General features: G+C 38.0%; 1 protein-coding gene across 2 annotated transcripts; it reads left to right on the forward strand.

Moving 5' to 3' along the window:
* Nucleotides 1-7049: 7049 nt before the first annotated feature.
* LOC121955484 (serine/threonine-protein kinase pdik1l-B) lies at nucleotides 7050-20317 on the forward strand. Of its 2 annotated transcripts, none has more exons than XM_042503462.2 (4): nucleotides 7050-7219; nucleotides 8320-9079; nucleotides 11677-11902; nucleotides 17076-20317. In XM_042503462.2, the coding sequence occupies exons 2-4, from the start codon at nucleotides 8351-8353 to the stop codon at nucleotides 17318-17320; spliced, it is 1200 nt and encodes a 399-aa protein (XP_042359396.1). In that variant the 5' UTR covers nucleotides 7050-7219; nucleotides 8320-8350; the 3' UTR covers nucleotides 17321-20317. The 2 variants fall into 2 exon arrangements, with proteins under 2 accessions (XP_042359396.1, XP_042359397.1); XM_042503463.2 differs by having other exon boundaries at nucleotides 8323-9079.

Below are 20317 nucleotides of genomic sequence, written 5' to 3' on the forward strand. Positions count from 1 at the left end.
TCAGTATCCCTTTTCTACATTAACCCTGTCCTTTATTCTTCATCCCCAAAAATACTTATTTTTGGCATGGAGTTGAGCCCAGCCAGCTAAAACAAATGGGTGTTGTTTGAGCCTGAAGCTTTCATCATTCACTAATTCTCCACGAGGATTAGAAGCGCATATACGCCTCTATAGAAATGTGTAATTGGTTTCCAAACAGCAATATCATAACATTAACGCTTCATAATAAAAATGTATTGATTTGTGTCAATGGAAAAATGGTAAATTATTATTGTTATTAGCACTTCAATCAGTTATCCCTTGACCGTGAATCAGAGGATGATGCCAAAAAGCTTAAAAAGACAGAAAACAACAACTTTACTCGGTTTTGCATTGTGTTTTGAATGACCCATTTAAAAACATGAGAGAATGATAACTGACATAAAATCAGAACCTCTTTTGCAATCAGAATAAATGTATTATCTGTCCCACGACAGTTTCCTATAATGAACTCTGTTTTCCAATAAAGAGAAATAAGCTCTTGGCATTATTCCCCTAAATTTGCATGTACATAAATCTGCATATACATATATTTGCATATACACTGCACTCCACTTTTGTGGCTTAATGGCTCAGACACAAAGTTATACTTTTACTTCCTGCACAAACAACAAGATCTAGGAGATTCTTTTACCCTCTGGATCAACAGCTGTTTTCTTGTGCTGTTTTCAGACACTTTTCACAAGCATTTAATCAGAATCAGAATCAGAATCAGAAAAAGATTTATTGCCAGGTATAGTTAACACAATACGAGGGATTTGTTCTGGTGGGTTGGTGCAACATAAATAAAGAAAAAGAAAACAGATAAGATAGAAGATACAAATATAAAATATAAAAAGTATGAGTCTTACAGTGCAAAACAAAACAAGTAACACAAGTAACAGTGTAACAGTGCAAGAAACAGAACCATGGAATTAAAGTATATACAAGAATGGTTGGAGTGCAAGATATATATTGATATTTACATTGTAGTTCACATTTATACAGGTCTGAGTGCAATTTTATGGTGTGGATGTGCCGCATGACCAGCAGCAGTGCCGGTGATGTGCATGTGCATTAAATTGCGCATTAAATTGTAAAACCTGAGAAAATTCGCTTTATTTCTTTAGAAATTTCTTTGGAAAAATTACATAATGAGCAACTTGGCAAGAAATGTTCACCAAATGTAAAAAAAAAAAAAATTAAAATTAAAAAAAAAAGTTGCTCTTTAGAGAAAATAGTTGAATAAATATATTTAAATATTGATGAGGTGAATATTGAGGTATAAATATATATATATATATATATATATATATATATATATATATATATATATATATATATGGGTAAATTAATTGTTATTTTAATTGAGTGATAAATAAAATAATCTTTTGAATAATCTATTAATTAGTTATTAGATTAGCTGTATATTTGAACAAATAATCGTTAGACAATAGGTGCAGCCCTAGTCTAATAATCATGTTGTAGAAGTACATAATTTGTGAATTTGTGATTAAACTGTGTTTAATTAAACATGGGATGTTATATTACTCATACCTGCTCAAAAATATTATATGAAAATATGACATAATAAAATATCCTTTATGTTAATTAAATATCACATAATTAAGTATCCAAATCCAAACATTTCTCGCTAATGATTTATGAGTGCATTTAGAGATGACCCTTTCAATAATTTTGGGTTAGAATATAATGAGGTTGTGAAGGGGTAAAAAGCCCAGGGTGCTTTTAAGGATCAAAAATACAAACTGATAGCTGGTGGGCTGCATGCCAAAACTGACCGTTATTTTAATCATATCCGCTGTTCAGATCCCCTCTCCATCTCTGCTGAGGTGTTTAACCGTCCTCCCTCACAATGAAACACAAGCATGTGAAAGCAGGGGGGCGGGGGAGGAGGGGGGTCTCTGCAGAGGTTTATGGCGGCTCTGGGCTCTCACCTGTCAAGACACAGTTGACTGTTATTAACAGCAGGGCCCAAAATGAATAGGGAAAAAAAATGCATTTTCATCCCAATAGTCGCCATAATTTTGTATGGAAGAAGAATTACACTTCTGTTCGGAAAATCTGCAGCGTCAACCACAGAAAAACTCTGGAAAGTTAGCATTCGTAAGCGTAAGCATTCGCTGAGATACACAGCGGTATTTCATGTGTTTGTGACATCGATCTCGTTGCATAACACCTTTCAGATATTTCCTTTGCTCTGCCAGCTGTGGTTACACAGGAGCGTCTGAAAGCAGAGAGGCACTGAAAATGATGAAATGTAAAGACGGTGGGTTTACACCAGGATAGGCCGACTTTACCTGCCACTTTTTGCAAAATGACAGGCGGCCAGGGGCCAGGGGCCAGGGGCCAGGGGCCAGGGGCCAGGGGCCAGTCGCAGCAGTCCCTTACATGTTTGTAGGATTATAGGACATTTCCAGACTTCAGAACATTTCTAGGATCTTAGGACATTTCTCAGATTTTTGGATGTTTCTAGGATTTTAGAACAATCTGAGATTTTAGGGTGTTTTTCGGACTTTGGGTCATTTTCACAATTTTAGGATGTTTCTAGGATTTTAGGACATTTTAAGGATTTAAGGACATTACTGGGATTTTAGGATATTTCTGGGTTTTAGCACATTTCTAGGATTTAAGTTTGTCTCGAAGATTTTAGGACATTTCTAGGATTTAAGGATGTCTCCAAGATTTTACTACATTTTTAGGATTTAAGGACGTTTCTAGGATTTTAGGACATTTCTAGGATTTTAGGGACATTTCTAGAACTTCAGGATGTTTCTAGGGATTTTGCGCATTTCGAGGATTTTAGGACATTTGAAGTGTTTAAGTTTCTAGGAGTTTAGGACATTTCCAGGACTTTAAGACATTTCTGTTGCTTTAGCACATTTCTAGGGTTTTACATTACATTAGGGTTTTAGCATGTGTCTATGATTTAAGAAAATTTCTAGGATTTTAAGGATGTTTTTCGGATTTTAACATTGCATTTCTTAGTTTTTAGCACATTTTTAGGATTCTACAACGTTAGAACATTTCTATATGTTAACAAAGCACATGTCTAGGATTTTAGAACATTTTTAGGATTTGAGCTTGTTTCATGGGTTTTAGTTCTAGGATTTTAGGACGTTTCTAGCATTTTAGATTGGACATTTCTTGGAATTTATAATATTCCTCTGAGTTTAAGACAATTCTAGAATTACAGGATGTTTTAAAGAATTTAAGATGTTTCTAGGATATCAGGACATAATGGGGTTAAGGGACTCTGTCAGGAGGTGTGGGGGATCCTCCACTGGCACTTTTTTTTGATAAACAAGCTCACTCTGGCACCTTATGTATACTGAAAACACAAAAACAATTCCCAGTATGAATCACTTTATTTTTATTAAGAATTAGTTAAATATTTTGGTGGCTACTCAGCACCCTATGAGGGGCCAGATTTGACCCATGGTCTGTAAGCTGAGTATCACTGGTTTTCACAATAAAGACACAAGGATAGTGGCGTTCCCATGAAAAGCGGGCTTACTGAGGAAGAAAATCATCATTTATAAGAGTGACTGCTGTGAAATTGAGTACGGGCTGCTGGGAAGATGTTTACTCTTTGTGTGTGGGGAGTGCGGGAGAGACCTCAGGATTAAATGCAAGGGTTCTGACCTCAATCAAGGAAATAATTACTGTTGCCCCTCCTGTTGGTGGACTCCTTAATTAGCAAGCAAAGCTCCCGCAGAAACACAATGAGTCTGAAAACAGAGGTGATTAAAACTATAATTCTTATTGGACTCATTAACATCTTTTTGGGGTGCCTGGAATGCTTTATTAAATTTGTGGGGGAAATCCAATTCTGGCACCTTTGAGTGGTTCCCCACAACATATTTCCTCATAAACTCTCCAGCCAGAACGCACGCTATATTATACCCAATGTCTGCATCCAGTTATCCGTCAAAGCAAGTGAGATATGATAATAGAACAGAGGACATTTGCGTCAAGATAAAAACAAGTCAAGTGTGACTGACTCCATCTTCCTCAAGTAATGAAGAGTATTCATGATTGGCATTGCTGATAAAAGCTATGGATCACATTGCACACACGTGCGCACGCGCACACACACACACATACACTTCAAAGCTGTTTTTTTTCTTTCAGTGGGCTTCAGTGCAATGAATCACCATGTTTCCTATTATATTCTCTCAGAAGAACAAACACACACACACACACCGGTGCTGTTATCTGTCATCACCACGGTTGCCGCTCCTCCACCAAAAAGCAGTCGATACTGATGCAGCACCCACTCATTGTGCGTGTGTGTATAGGTGTGTGTTTTGCTGTGAAGGTCTTTTGTGATTAAATGGAACTGCAGCAATGAGGGAACTTTTTGCACTCCCAGTGCTTTTTTGCTAAATGAAATGGCTTGATTACAAAAGTGTCCCAGCTCAGAATAGACTGCCTGTTCAGATTCATCACTTCACTTTCTCAGCACAGCAGCTTGTTTTTTTGTTCTCTTTTACAAAATGCTTGTCCCTTCTGAAATTGAGCACCCACTGAAGCATATATTTCAGTCTGAACAAATTCTGTTAATGTGCCTGACAGTTTTTTCAGAATATGGCAAAATTTGAATCTTTTGTAATATGCATTTTAGGTCCAAATAATATGAGACACATTAACGTCATTATTAATAACTGCAGTGCATCTAAATTCGATATTTATGTGGACACTATGATAAGACTAATGTTGTGATGTAACTGACTGCCTGCCTCAAAGCACTGAATCATGCCATTTTAATTGTAATCATATATATGTAAATGTATGTTTATATACATATATGTGCATGTATATATGTGTGTGTGTGTATGCTGTTTAGAAACTGTATATACACACACACACACACACACACACACACACATACATATATATATATATATATACAAGGTCATAATGATCATATATATCGATTTCTCAGTAGTCTCTTGACTAAAATACAACCAGAACATACAGAAAATATGTATACAGTATTAAAAACACAATTATTTAAAAAATAAAACAACTTCAACAGGCTTAACTTGTCAGTATTTAGTGTCACCTCCCTTTCCACTCAACATGTATTGAATTAAATAAGTTAACGTGTGCATTAAAGCATGATATTGGATTATCTGACGCTAAATTAGTAGATTTACGAAGCAATAACAGACATGCTAACAGAGTAAGCTAATGTAAGTACACTGTACTGTATATACTAAACACATTTTGTTAGCCGCATACAGCCTGTTAATTTCAAATGCCCTGCTCTTGAGTAATTTCATCTAAGATTGGGGAGTCAAAGGGGAGAAAAGGCTTGTGTGATTTATTTTACAGCTCAGAGTTACGTGTCAGCTTTGTTAAAGATAACATGGTGCTTGATAGCAGAGTGCTATTTTGTGATATATTTGAGACATTTAAACGAATGTAAAAAAAACATTACTATAAACAGAAATGTAATTCAAAGGTAAGTGTTTTTAGCTTTGTGATTCTGTTGACTCCATTTGTCTTTATAATGTTACAGCTGAGCTGATTTTCCATTGATGGCAAAGGGAGAGAAGCTGAGACCTGAATGTAAGTCATTTAGACAATGAAACACGCTAGGCTTAATGGGGAATTATTCCTAATACCGAAATTGTTACACTACTGTATTATATCATATTATATTATATTATATTATTATATTGTATTGTATTATATTATATTGTATTGTATTGTATTGTATTATATTATATTATATTATATTATATTATATTATATTATATTATATTATATTATATTATATTATATTATATTATATTATATTATATTATATTATATTATGTTGTTATATATGTAATCTTGTTATTATATATTGGTAACTTACATTAGGAGCACTGGGTGCTGGAGGGACTATTTCGAAGCGGGTTATAAAAACGCAGAAGGCTCTAGTTTAATGCAGTTCATTAATGTATAAATCCAGCAGAGGGCAATATTACACAGCCTGATGAAGGCTCTCCTCTGCAGCGCAGATCTGACTAATTCATGCATTCACATGCAGTGGTTTACGCTTTGTATTAAAATCACTCTCTTATATTAACAGTAGTGTGACGGCATAGAACAATAAAGTAGCTAGACCTTTTTAATCAAAGGATAAAGCTTGGACACGGGGACGGGCAGGCTGACAAAGGATCGAAGTCTGATAAATTATTTAAAAAAGGATCAAGGCCTTTCATATGAAACACTATAAAGAAATGCTGAGGTTAGCACAGCAAAAGCTAATTTCCAAGCGAGTAATTCACTATGATAAGAACAAACTTAATACAACTAACAAAGTTTCATAACTGAAGTTGGGGACCAAACCCGTCTCATGTGTGGTGGTTTCCCACCCAGGCCTATAAAAGTATGTCTAACCCTCTCTCCTGTCCTTTTCTCCCTCCCTCTTTCAGCAAAAGAGCTACACAGGATTCAGTGGCGCCTGGAGACTCCTGCACTAAGACCGTACCCTCATCCTGAGTGTCAGCTCCCTGTCCTCTGCAAGCCTTTTCCTGTTTCTTGTTTTTATGAAACCATACACAAGGCCTCTCAATGGTGTGCTCTTTGTTTGGGTGAAATGTTCTCTCTCTTCTCACTCTAGCTGTTTATTTATTTACATTGATCTTCAAATATTAGCACGGTTTACTTTAAAAAACAATATAATAATGAAACTAGAGACAGTGCGCTCTGTGTATATTGTAAATCAATGCGGTTATTGACTGCTATTTAGCGAAAATCGGAGTTTTGTCTCTCCTTATAATGTATTCAAATGGCCCGCCAGACACTTCCGGGAACTATTTGAAGCCTCCGTGAGTCACGTGACGCCATTACTCTGTTTATTCTCGTGCGCTGCTCTTCATGCTTGGACAATTCGAACGGTTTGACCCGCCCTCCACGGCCGCTGCCGACCAATCACAACACGGGGCCGAATTTCCGGAGCCAATGACAATGCAGGAACGCACAGAGCGGGACGCTCTAAATGTAGACACGGAAGTCCGTCGCATTTTTTCGGTGGTTCATTTGTTGTTGTGCCATTTTATCTGAGCGTTTTGAATAATAAAACAAACGGATTTCTCTGAAAATGGTGCGAGACGGCTTCTTAAAGAGTAGAGTGCAGATTCACGTCGATTCTCAGCTGGTAATGTGAGCGGAAGCATTGTGGGTAAGTTTGAGATGAGAATCAGGAGAGTACAGCTGTGATGCTTCTCTTTAAAACGTTAATAATAATGGTGTAGTAACTTCAGACAGCGTCATGTAACATGTACTCAGTAACTAACTTCACGCTGAAAATGTCAATAGATAGTGTGACGTAATCATTTGTTTACGTAATAAAACTTTACGTTAGAGCAACATTAACATCGGTTGTGTAGTAGACATCATGCAATACTGGGAAAAGTCATGGAAATCACTGAAAGTTTTGGAAATGTCGTGGAAACGTGTGTAATACAATAAACTACATCCATGTAAGATAACGGTTAATTTATTCATTTATTTATTTTGTGGCTGACGACGTCATCTGACGACGCGGCTTTAATTTGCGTCGACGTGTGATAACGTGCTGGTTGTTTTTGTTGATGTGTTCATCATGTACAATACTAATACATGTACTTCATGTATGAATCACAAATCATTTTGAAACACTATCGACTTCAGTCAAAGGTTAGAGGTATACATTTTTGATCGGCTGTATTTTGTATTTGTTTTACCGCCGACTATTTTTTTTTCTTCTTAAAAAAATATAAATAAATAAAGATATTTGTTTTCTTTTGTTTTTGGCGATATTTATAGAAAATATTTAAAACCGGACTTTTTCTTTTTTTTTTTTCAAAGAAAATAAATTTGGAAGGCATGTTTCCTTAAACAGTTTGGCTTTTCTTTTTCCTTTTGATTATATTTTTATAGATTTTTTTTCTTAGATTTATTAAAGGTATGTTCACTTCAAAAATCCCTCTAATTACACAGCTTCTCATAATCAGAAAAAAAAACAATAACAAAAAAAAACATAGAGTTTGAATCTTATATGTTTGAAAAAAGCTGTGGGGCAAGAAAAAAACTGTCTTTGCAAAAGGTTTTTAAATTTTGTCCATGACAATGTGTTGGAACCCTGTGAAAACAAAACCCATTCTCATTAAGTCAAGTAGTAAATGTTTGCCAGCTAATGTTATTGTACAGCTACAGTGTTGTCAGTGCTGTTGTTAGACACTCATTTGATGTGTTTTGTGATTTTTCTCATGCTAAAATCATTTCTATTCTCTTTGTCAGCAGTGACGTTCGGCTGCAGCACCTGTGAGAGATGGAGGAGCTGTACACTTTAGAGAGGGAGGTGGGACGAGGCAGCTACGGTGTGGTCTTTGAGGGCCATGTGGCCAAAACAGGACAGAGGGTGGCGATCAAGCGGCTGCCCTGCAAAAACCCAGAGTGCATTGAACTCTACCTGCAGGAGCTGTGGGCCATGAGAGCCACCGCCAAGAACCACGTCAATGTCATCGCACTCCACAGCTGCCTCCTGCAGACCGGCCCAAGGAGCCTGAAGCCCCTGAAACCAGGCAAACTGCCTCCACGGCTGGTTGAAAGCGTGCTGAAAGGCAGTGTAGTCAGAGCGCCACAAACTGAGGAGAGGAATAACACCCAGCGGAGGACTAGCTCTGCCTCAAGACTTCAGGACAGGACCAACACTGTTCAGGCCAGGCCCAACCTTCAGGACAAGACCAAACCAAATGCATGTGATTCTACAACACCACAAAGACCTCAGAACAGAGCCAGGAAGAGACCGGCCCACAGGGAGGCCGAGGAGTCGGGGCCCCTGCGCTGCTTGGCCCTGTGGCTGGTGATGGAGTACTGTGACGGGGGCGACTTGAATAACTACCTGCTCTCCAGGCCACCAGACTCCCAGCGTAACCACAGCGTGGTGCGACAGCTTTGCAACGCCGTGGCCTTCCTGCACAGCCTGGGTATCACGCACCGAGACCTGAAGCCTGATAACGTGCTGGTCTGTGTGAAACCAGGAGGCCCTGTGATCAAGGTAGGCACAGTGACAGAGTAGATCAAGTGACATTATCTCAAAGTTACACAACTTGTTGGAAAATTTGAAAGTGTCGTTGTCTGTCAGAGGGTTTTTTTGTTTTCACAGTAGCAATGAACTTGAGACATAATAATCTAATTAGAATTAACCATCTAAAACCTGGTGCAACAACATTTTCCTTGTTCTGCTTTCAGATGCCTTTTACGAAATTTTAACCTTCATTATTTTAACCTTTAAATTATTGTGATTTCTTTTAAAAACATGGAGAAAAAGGTAAGAAATGTTCCACAAACTGCAAGAAATTAGCAGCTTTAGAACATTATTTTCAAAAAGGCTAGGGCAAAATGTCTATGGAAAAAAGGAAATAGCTAGGGAAAAAACTATATTTATAATTCTCATGATTATATTAAAGTTGTTACAAAATCATAATTTTTTAAGCACATTTTTCCAGGTCATCCCTTAGTTGTTTGTTTGTTTGTTTTTGCTTGTGTGTGTTTTTTTCCTGATTTCTTCCTAATTTTTCATTTTTCTTTTGTCACTCATCCTATCTCTTCACATGTTTTGAAAGAAACATGGGAAATAAGATGTCCTAGGGAATAAAAGAAAAAAGCTATTTATAATGGTCATAATTACATAATAATGTTACAAAATTATTAGAATATTTAAAGCACCTTTTCCCTTGTTTGTTTATTTAAACTGTCTTTTATGTATGTATGTATTTATTTAGTTATCTTTACAAATTTTAAAGTAATCTTCCTGTTTCTTGCTTTTTTTGGGGCAATTTCTTGTTTTTTTGCTAATCACCTTCTTCCCATGTTTCTGAAAGAAATCGAGACAATTTGCTAAGGTTTCAATGGGTTAAAAGCAAAATAAAAGAAAAATTTCACCAAATATGCTGATCTTATCCCTATGTAACAAAATGATTAAAATACAAAACTCTGAAAAAATCTGTATCAGTTGCATTTCAGACATTTTATCATTATACCAGAGATGCTTTAAAATTTGGAGTATGATAAACAGATAAATTATGGGAAATAAATGGCATAACGGTATAGTCAGGAAGCAAAATTCAAAGTCCAGGCACTGATGCAGTTGTTTTGTGGAGTAAATTATTTAAAGGGCTAAATTAAATACTAAAATACACCATAACTGCTCTCACAAGGTTTTATCTCAGACATCCTGCTGAAGGCTTGTGAGGGCTGATTGAAAATATTCTTCAGGTGCCTTTAAAGGAATACTTTACCCAGTAAATCAGTCATGCTGTGTTGACTTTAATTTGTGAAGAAAAGTTAGTTTTTCTCGAATGCCTCCATATTGAGTGATTGGGAACCATGTTTAACAAACAAGCAAACAGTCTCATAGATGCAGTTGTTTGCTCAGTGCTTCCCAAACACATGGCTTTTCCCTAAAACCTTAGCTTTAGAGAAGTGTTTGGGAAGCACCGAGCATACCGCAATAAATGAGATTACAGATTACACTGCAGGACTCATGTGAGAGTTAATAAACAGATGTTTTGAATTAGTTTTGCTCATGTAAAGTGGTCCTTAATCAATAAATCAATATGTTCATCATTAACTGCAGAGGCATGCAAGAAAAAAATAGTTTTTTTTTCACAATTTCAAAGTAACACAGCACGACTCATTTATATACAAATGGTCATTTTGTGGGTGCAGTATTTCTTTAACTTGAAAATTTTACATTTAAATCACATTTGGTCCTTCCCCTTTCCTACTTTCCTATCCAAATGTAATTTTGGTAATAGTGCAGAAAATATATGTATCCTATTCAAATGTGTTGTTTTGTTAGACCAGCTGTTCAGAACCAAGAGATACAGTTTACTAAAACAGAAGACAAAGAACACCTGTAACTATTCACATTTGACAAGCTCTAATCTGAATATAATTTGCATTTTACTTAAAATTATTAAAGAGATAAAAGAGATAACATAGTTAATCAGCAACTATATTTATGTTTTTTTTTTGTTGTTTTTTTTAGCAAAAATGCAAATAATTTTATTTGTCAGTTTGACTGAGTGAACATTTTGTTCAGATTGCAATGTAGGGATTTCATATCTCGGTCATCCCCTACACATTTGATAAATCTTTTTTCATAGTGAAAAATAAAGCATGGTATCAGGACATCACTGTTTTACAAAAGGCACAGGCCGAAAGAAAAGAAATGGTTTTAGAGTAGTGATACTCAACTTATGGCCCGCAAGCCAAATCTGGCTCCTAGGGAAACATCCTAAAATCCTAGAAAGGCCCTAAAGTCTGAGAAATGTCCGAAAATCCTGGAACGATGCTAAAATGTTCTGAATCCTAAAATTGTTCTAATAATCCTAGAAACGTCCTTAAATCTGACAAGCGTCCGCAAATCTGAGAAATGTCCCAAAATCCTAGAAATGTCCTAAAACCCTGGAGAGCTGTATGGAGCTGCTGTGACTGGTCCCTGGCCACCTGTCATTTTGCAAATGTGGCCCCAAAGCAAGTTGAGGATCCCTGCTCAAGAGTTATACATTTGTGGAGAAAAAAACCTTTAATGCCATTACAAAGCCTCCTGCATCTTTGTCTCAGCTAATCTGCCCGTCCATCCTTTAGGTGGCAGACTTTGGTCTGAGCAAGATGAGCGGAGGCTCGGTGGACGGGGATCTGACCCGGCAGCACTTCTCCTCCACCTGTGGCTCTGACTTCTACATGGCTCCAGAGGTGTGGGGGGGGCTGACCTACACGGCCCAGGCAGACATCTTCTCCCTGGGTGTGATGTTCTGGGCCGTCCTGGAGAGAATCACCTTTCTGGAAGAAGGGACTACGCAGGAGCAACTGGGTGAGTGGAGAGGCAAAAGAAATAACCACAGAGAAAGAGAATTCCTGATGTCTCAAACCAAACAGTGTGAGCAACTGTGCAACTCTCCAGCTGTTGAGATATAAACTTACATTACACATCAACATGCAAATATGTGAATGCAGATTTTGTCAGTACCTCCATGTATACAGTGTTAACATGTCAAGTGACACATCAGCACCGTCATGTCATATTGTATCCCCCCTCACCAGTCAGGGCCCTCACAGAAAGGTTGAAGGGGTTGAGTGTGTGGTCAGGTTGATGACGCATCGCACTGAATCCAGTTTGACTTAATTAACTGGCACATATTAAAAATGTCACATACCATACATCATACATTCATCAACCACGAAGCGTACAATCATTAATCTAAATGGCAAAGAGATGGATGATTCATGCTATTTACATTCTTATATGGATTAGAACCAGAGCTAATTCAAATAATACAAGCAGACAGTGGGGAATTTAGCCCTTTGCTACTCCAGCTGGAGTTTTGCAGGGGCAAATAAGGCTGTAACGTGTCAAACCATGCTGCATTGATTCAATTTTATTCATGAAGCCCGATAACACAAATCATAATTTGCCTCAGAGGACTTTACAGCACACAACATCCCTCTGTCCGTCGACCCTCACAGTGAAGAAGGAAAAACTTCCCCCAAAAAAACATAAACAGAAAAAAAAGGTAGAAACCTCAAGAAGAGCAGCTGAGAAGGGATCCCTCCTCCAGGACAGACAGACGTGCAATAGATGCAGATCAACATAAAAAATTACAGAAATTCATATAAAAAAGATACAAAGAGAGAGAGACAGAGGAGACAGTAGAAGTTAACCAGGATCTTGCTCTGGAATTTAGCCTTCTTAAGTTTCCATAGGAAGCAGAGCCTTTTCTGTGCTTTTTTAACCTGGGTGCTGATGTGTGATGTGTGACGTAAGTCTTGTCGGTGTTTGTAATACGGCCAATGACAGTGGTGTCGTCCGCATACTTCACAATAGAGCTCTCCTGATGTCTGGGAGTGCAGTAATAGTAATACAATAATGATAATAAGTATCAGTAATAGTAATAGTGGAGGTATGACTAATAATAATAGCTGTAGTAGTCACTGCAACCGTGACCCATGATCCAGGCGTAGCTGCGATCAACAAAATTTTACGAGACAAGGGAGCACAAATGCTGTGGAGAAGTTAGAGATATGCAGTAATAAGACATGGATGTTTGCAAATGAAGAGAGAGAAGGAGAGAGGAACTCAGTTTATCACAGGAAGTCCCCCAGCAGACTAGGCCTGTATGAGCCTAACTAGGGGCTGGTTCAATGAGAGCCTGAGCCAGCCCTGACTACAAGCTTCATAAAAGAGCAAGGTCTTAAGTCTACTCTGAAATGTGGAGACAGCGTCTGCCTCCTGGAAACTGGAAGATGGTTCCATAACAGAGGAGCCTGAACAGTAAACAGCACTGAAGTGTGCACTGCTTTAATTTGTCATTGATTAAAGACAAGCACATTGCAAGTAGGTGGGTTTCCATTACAGATTTGTGCAAAACGTAAGCGAAATATTGATGAAACAGAATGACTGCGTTTCCATTGAGTGATGTTTTGCAACCTCTCCTCTGGTGAGAAGCATGGTGATGGATGTTCAACACATTAGCAGCTTTATCTCTGTTGCAGCCACCACACTAGCCGCCACTCTCTCCAATCCAAGGTGACGCAGGTGTGTTATGGAGCCGTAATGTAAAGCCGAGCCCCTCATGTGGCCATGTATGAGAGATTTCTGAGAGGTGATAGTCTGCGATTTCACAGAGGAATTGTGGATTCAAAACATCTGGATGATCCGCTCAACTTTTGAGGAGTTATGCAGTTCAGTAACATCTCTTGCAGCTCCTGCTGCATCATGAGGGAGCCAGTTCCCTCTGAAAGCACATAACCATAGCATCACGACTTAGAAAAGACAGAAAGTGTTTCCGTTGCAGTTTTGCAAAATATGGCTTTTTTAGAATAACCTGACCTCATGTAGCATTAAAAATGTGTTGTGATACATTTTCTTAAAATCGACATGTTTCCATTAGGAATATTTATTCTTCACAATTTCAATTAGTGCAATTTGAGCATTAATGGAAACCTGCCTAATGAAAGACAACCGTTCCATTCCCTGTTCTACGGAGATCCAAATCCCCCGAGTCAAGCCAAGACAGCCTGGTGGGCCACAAACGTGCTGATGTTAGCAGCTTGTGAGAGTTCCTTTCATCTTAATCTATTTATAATTTCATCTTCTTACCCACCTTTGGGTCCTGACTCTGTGCTTTTTCCAGTCAGTGAGGATCAATTAGATTTTGATGGGGATGCACAGATGCAGCTGTGTTCTGGTCAGCTTGTCACTGCATAGAACTTTGATGAAGTGAGTCTGCAAAACTCTCGCCAATCCTGTACAAGCACGGAGCATTCAGTGCAGCTGTGTGGACCAGCACTGAGACTTTAATCACTCTTTTAATGTCCTATTTTCCTGTCCTGTCCCATGTGACCACAGGATAAGGAGGCGTCTTAATGGACGCTGGGCTCTGTTGTGCTCTGCGCTCCACTGTCAGAGAGCAGCGGAATAGCTCTTACACAGATGTCTCGTTTTATTGACAAAAAATGGGCTGACTCGAAGGCAGAGATATGAACCATTATCTCCAGGTTTAGTGGCTGAGAACCTCCTTGAGTCATTGATACTCCATTAGGCGGCATGAAACGGTTATGATTGTAGGAAGAGAGGGGTTTCAGTGGATTCAAATAAAAAAAAAAAACAGCCCAAATGGAATTTAGCAGTCCAGATCACAAACCTTTTTGTCAGCGAGAAAATGGGGAGAGGCAGCAGGAGGCTTTTCACAGACAGATAAAACGCTCCATTATTTTACTTTATCCTCTCTCAGGACCCACACACCCACACAGTTATGTGACGAGGAAGACGAGCACACAGTGCAGAGTCAAGGAGCAGCGCATAGCCTCGTGTGTTTGTCCTTCTCAAAGCCCAGCACTTGTTGGCTCTGTGCCACCTGACTGACCTCAAGTGTTTGGGTCACGGTTCAGTAGAGCATCGTAACATTTTAACATTAAAAAAATTATATCTATAAATAAAATGTGTGTATACTCTAGAGAAGACTGTACTTACTTTCACAGATTATCCTATTTAAATTTGGGGAGTTGCAAATAATGATTTTTTTTTCTCCTTATCACTCAAATAAAAAAAAAGATTTATCATTTAGTCGAGAAAATAGGGGTCGACCAATACTTGCTTTTCAGGGCAGATACCAATTCTAAGTGGTTAATGAGATCGATAACAGATATTTGGAACCGATCCCATATACAATAAAAGTGAAAATCTTTCTGTCAATATTTAGAATTTTGAATATAACAAACTCAAACACAAAACTTTGTTTAAATGCCTTTAGCAGATGTTTCATGAAAACTGAAACTTTCAACATTATAAACAGCAAGTTCCCAGGATTTTTTTTATTAAGTGAAAATTAATGAATAAAAAAAAATAAAAAATAGCTCCCTGAGGTTTTACGGAGTAAAACTTCCTCCCATGCTGATGTTTTTTTTGCACATTTTAATTAATACATTTTATCAGTGATCATTAAAATAAAGTACAGATACAGATAATTGGCAAAATGCCAAATAACGGCCCCAAAAATCGGCCAGGTCGATAATCTGTCCACTCTGACAAGAAAATGTCAAAGACAAAGGGATGACTTGCTTTTGCATAACAGACGTGTTTTTACCACTAAAAAATATATCTAAATGGAATAAAGTAGAATTCATATATATATATTCCCTTAGAGGACTGTAATTACTGTCACAGATTATCCTATTTAATTTTTTGGGGAGGTGCAACTAATGATTTTTTTCTCCTCATTAGTCTTTTTTTTTTTTCAATTAATCATTTAGTCTAGAAAATGTCAAAGAAGACAAATGACGAGTTTGAGTTAGAGCCCAGTTTTATCTTTCTTAATCACTCTGATCAGCAGCCAAAACCCTCGGGTATTAATTTCATAATAGTCTGACAGAAAGAACTTTGCCCAACTTCTGAGGTCTAATCAGTCGCGATGTAACAGCACATCAATCCGGATCCATAGATCAATTCAATGATCCGGGATTATTGATGCAAAGTGAAAACATTAATACATACCCCTCTTTAACCCTCTGAGACTTGAGCAAATTGGCTTTTTTATGAAAAAGGCAAATGAGCAACTTGAGAAGAAATGACCCAAAAATGTAAAAAAAAATTTTTTAGAAATACAAGCAAATCATCTAAAAGGTAAGGAGGAAACAAAAAAAAGACAAAAAAAAGGTTTAAAACAAACAATGAAATGTCTTGAAGATAAGGGCTTAAAAATCATAATTCTGGGACATTATTTTAAAAATATAATTATTATAATTATAAATATATTTTGGGGGATATTTTTCACTAGCTTTTTTATTTCTAATTTCACTGGTTTCTTAATTTTTGCAAAACAATTCTTGCCAAGTTGCACATTGATTTTTTTCCCGGTGTTTTCAAAAGAAATCAAAGCATTTTCCTCAAATTTCGAAGCTTTTTTATTTTTGAGAGGGCGTTTAAACACAGCACAGGAAAAGTGATGCAGACTTAGGTCCCAAAAGGTTAAGATACGCCTTTATTTTGAAATCCTGATGGCACATCTTTGTTATCATTTCTGTCTCATATGTACACACCACTTTTAATTTTTTTAAGAGTAGTTTTGTTTTTTCATTTCACTTCACAAATTTATGACAATATTGTTTGAAGGTTCGTTGCAAAAAATTCCCAATAAAATTTGTATGAATTATGTAAAAAAAAAAAAAACTTTTGTGAGGCACTGTATATCTTGCTGCTATATGAATGTTCTGGACAGAACAGAAGCAGAAACAGAAGCTTAAATAACTGCGCTCAAAGCTCGAGCGTCCTGCGTGTTCTCAGGATCTTCCACACTCCTGCAGTCGTCAGAGCACTTTGGCTCTGTTGGCAGTTCCTAGAATTATGTCACATCAGTAACTGCTTGACTGTTTACAAATCCAAGTGTGGCCCACAATCACTGACATCAAGTGGCCCCCTGCAGCGCGTGTTGCTGCCGTCGGCCCGCAGCGTCCTGCATCATGACTTAACAGTGTCTTTCCTCCTGTAGGTGCGTACGTGTCTAAGGGTCGCTCGGGCTGGCTGATGCCGCTGGGGGAAGCTTTGTGGGAGAACGCCGACCTCCAGCTGTGCATCCCGATGAAGTTTAAGAGAGCGCCCCCGCTGCCACCCCCTCCCGGCCCAGCCATGTGCACCCTGCTCTTAAACATGCTCTCCTCAAACCCGGATGCTCGGCCCCCGGCGGAGCAGCTGGAGGCCAGAGTGTGCTCCGCTCTGAAGGAGGACTCCCACTGATAAAGTGCACTTAAGGGACCGTAATGGCTATAACCAGCACAGCCACTACACGGAAATATTGTATTGACAGCCCCCCCAACTGCAGTGCTTCCTAGATGTGTAAGAAATAAGCACTTTGTTGCCACAGAAAAGTGGGCATCACAAATATGTATGATTATAAGGGATTGTTTTGTTGTCACTGAGACAGAAGCTAAACTGTGTTCCCACAGATTGGGAACAAAGAGGCCAGTTGAAGCCTGTCTGTACTGCAGACCAAACATGTAATAATATTCAGACTAATACCATATAGAGATCTACAGGGACGTGCTCAGGCTGCGTTTGATGTAAGCACCATGCTGTTATTTGAATGCTTGACATAGAAAATCAATTTTAGTGTGTACATATGGCTGAACTGAAATAGAAGGGATTGCTGCTGCTGTTGCTGCTGCTTTCTGTCTGGGTCAGCACTGTTCTGCTCACTTGGGTGTTAATTTTGACTTGATTTGCCAACACTGAGCTTTTTACTCCTTAAGAAATGTAGCTAACATGTAAATATTTTGTGATTTTTTTTTATCTTGACTAAATATTTCCACCACACTTCTATGTAGCATTTTCACAGCATGTCCACATGTCTCGGATTTGTGAAGTGAGTCATTAAAAAATAGCATTCATTGTACATTCCAGTGCAGTAGTAAAGTAAAAAGACTTGGGCGATATCTAATTCTTCATACCTTCCTTAAATTTCACCGGGGTATAGGGTATATGATGGTGCAAGTGTGCAGTGACGGCAAATGCACTACTTATATCACTTCAGAGAAATACATATAATAATGTATAATAATTGGACTGTTTTTATATCGGCATATTGGATATTGGCCAAAAAAAAAATCCAATAATGTGCATCCCTAATAATAGGAACCAACAAAATGTTAAGTTCATCTTGGCTGTGGAGTCTTAATTGCCACATTAGCTCATCATAAAACACACTTCATTCAAATTTGACAGACACAAAATAAAACTTGCCCAAACCATCTTGGTTACTCTTGCTAGTTACCTACTGACTAAGTCCACTGTGCCAACAATCACCAGCTCTGGTTTGGTTGAAATAAATCCTTAATTCACCAAGTTAGCTGTAAAAACATGCTGTTATCCCTCACAGTCTCTTTGTCTGTTGGCTGCCGGCTGTTTACAGTCCTGTATCTTCTCCCTCCACCACTAGGTGGCTACCTGTTCCACCAGTAGAGACCGGAGACCAAACTCTGGTGGTGCATGCTGTTCACTGCATACAATACTGCCTGTATTTATAACAGTATTGAAAAACATGAAAAATTCAAAAACGGACAGGCTCATTCCTTAGTGGGTGCTGGATCCATGATTAACAAGTGTAAAGAGACAGAGATCCGCACACCAGGAAGCTCCCATTAAAGGATTTTATTTTGCAGCCTTACTGGCTACTACTTGTTTTGCGCTATTAAAAAACATACATTCTGTATTTTTAAATATCCTGATATACCATGATACTGCCCAAGCCTAATCTTAATTGTTGCTGACACTGGCTACATTTACATGCACACTAATATTCCACTATTCTGAATATGACAGTATTGTTAATTTGTAGATATTCCAAATTAGACTAAACTAAGCATTTTCCGATTAAGCCCAGTTGCCCAGTCATTGCATCTTGCCAATGGAGAAAATTATCACGTTCACTTGGGTATTGTTTTTCCCTAAATGCTGCAATCAAAGATCGGGCGCTACATACACGTAACTACTGCAGAGTCATTTGACCCAGGTGTGAATGCCAAGTATAGTTTTTCCCACTGTATTAAAAAGACAGATGTGAGTGGTTGTTTTGTGCATTGGAGAAATGGCTGAAGATTCATTTTCATCAGTCATGTAAACAGCTTAGTAGCAATACTGGGGGGGTGTCCGGTATTGAGACTTGAATACTGAATACTTGACAAAAACTTGAATATTTCGTGCATGTAAATGTGATCACTGTTTCTGCACCAGTTGTTGATTCAAGGCTGTGGTAATTTTAGAGGTCTCGGATTGTGGCCTTCTATTCCTAATAGCACATTATGTGTAAATAAGGTGGAATACAGCCGATACAGCTGTGCAATGGGATGGTTTCAACATACAAAAAACAACTGTCTGTCAAAAAACACTGCTAACACTGCTTTTAAAACTTGAAGCTTTACATGGAGTTTTAAATACGACTTGAAAATATTACGGGTTTTTTATAAGCTGTCTCACTTTGATTTTTTTTCCTCATTTTGGTAGTGTGCATGTAATCAGTGATGATTTTGTTGCTTTCTTAAAGTAAAGAGGATTTGGAAAGTTAAGTCAAACTACTGTATGTGACTGTGTGAAATGTTTTTGTGGTCTCTGCACTGAAAACGAAGCAGGCTCACTGTGTTTGGTTTAGCAATGACTAATGATCACGTATACATCACCCCCTCATGAACAGGAAATTAAAGCCAACCATTAGGGCGGTTGCTGATCGTATCCATGCTGAGTCCACAGCATTTATTACTGGTCATCAGTCTCAGTTGCTGACAGTCCATGTTTTAGATGGCTACTTATTTTACAGGGTTTTTGCTCACATTGCTGAAAAATCTATTGTAATACAACACAGAAACCCTTTTTTTAAATTCCATATTCTTAAATAAACCTGAAATTGTAAAACTTAATATTTGCTTTGCTTTGTGGAAGTGAGGACAGGGTTTCTGCAGGTCCTTGAAAAAAGTCGGAAATTCCATGTTAGAAATATTAGGCCTTAAAAATCATAAGTCTTAAATTTGAATTGTTAGGGTCTTTATTTCAACACAGACTTCAAAGAAAATCCAAGTCCATGTATCTGTTTTTTCTAAGTTAGTGAAGTCCTGCAGCAGAGTTAACAGATAACACAATGTGTTATCCAGTAAAAGTAGAACTCACCTGTTGGGAAATGCTGACAGTGGGCCAAATCTGGTCACCCATTTTCTAATTCACAATAAAAGTAGAAAAAGTGGGTCA

The sequence above is a fragment of the Plectropomus leopardus genome, chromosome 16 (assembly GCF_026936395.1).
Source record: "Plectropomus leopardus strain MGB_pleo_1.0 chromosome 16, ASM2693639v1, whole genome shotgun sequence".
Classification (NCBI taxonomy): Eukaryota; Metazoa; Chordata; class Actinopteri; order Perciformes; family Serranidae; genus Plectropomus; species Plectropomus leopardus.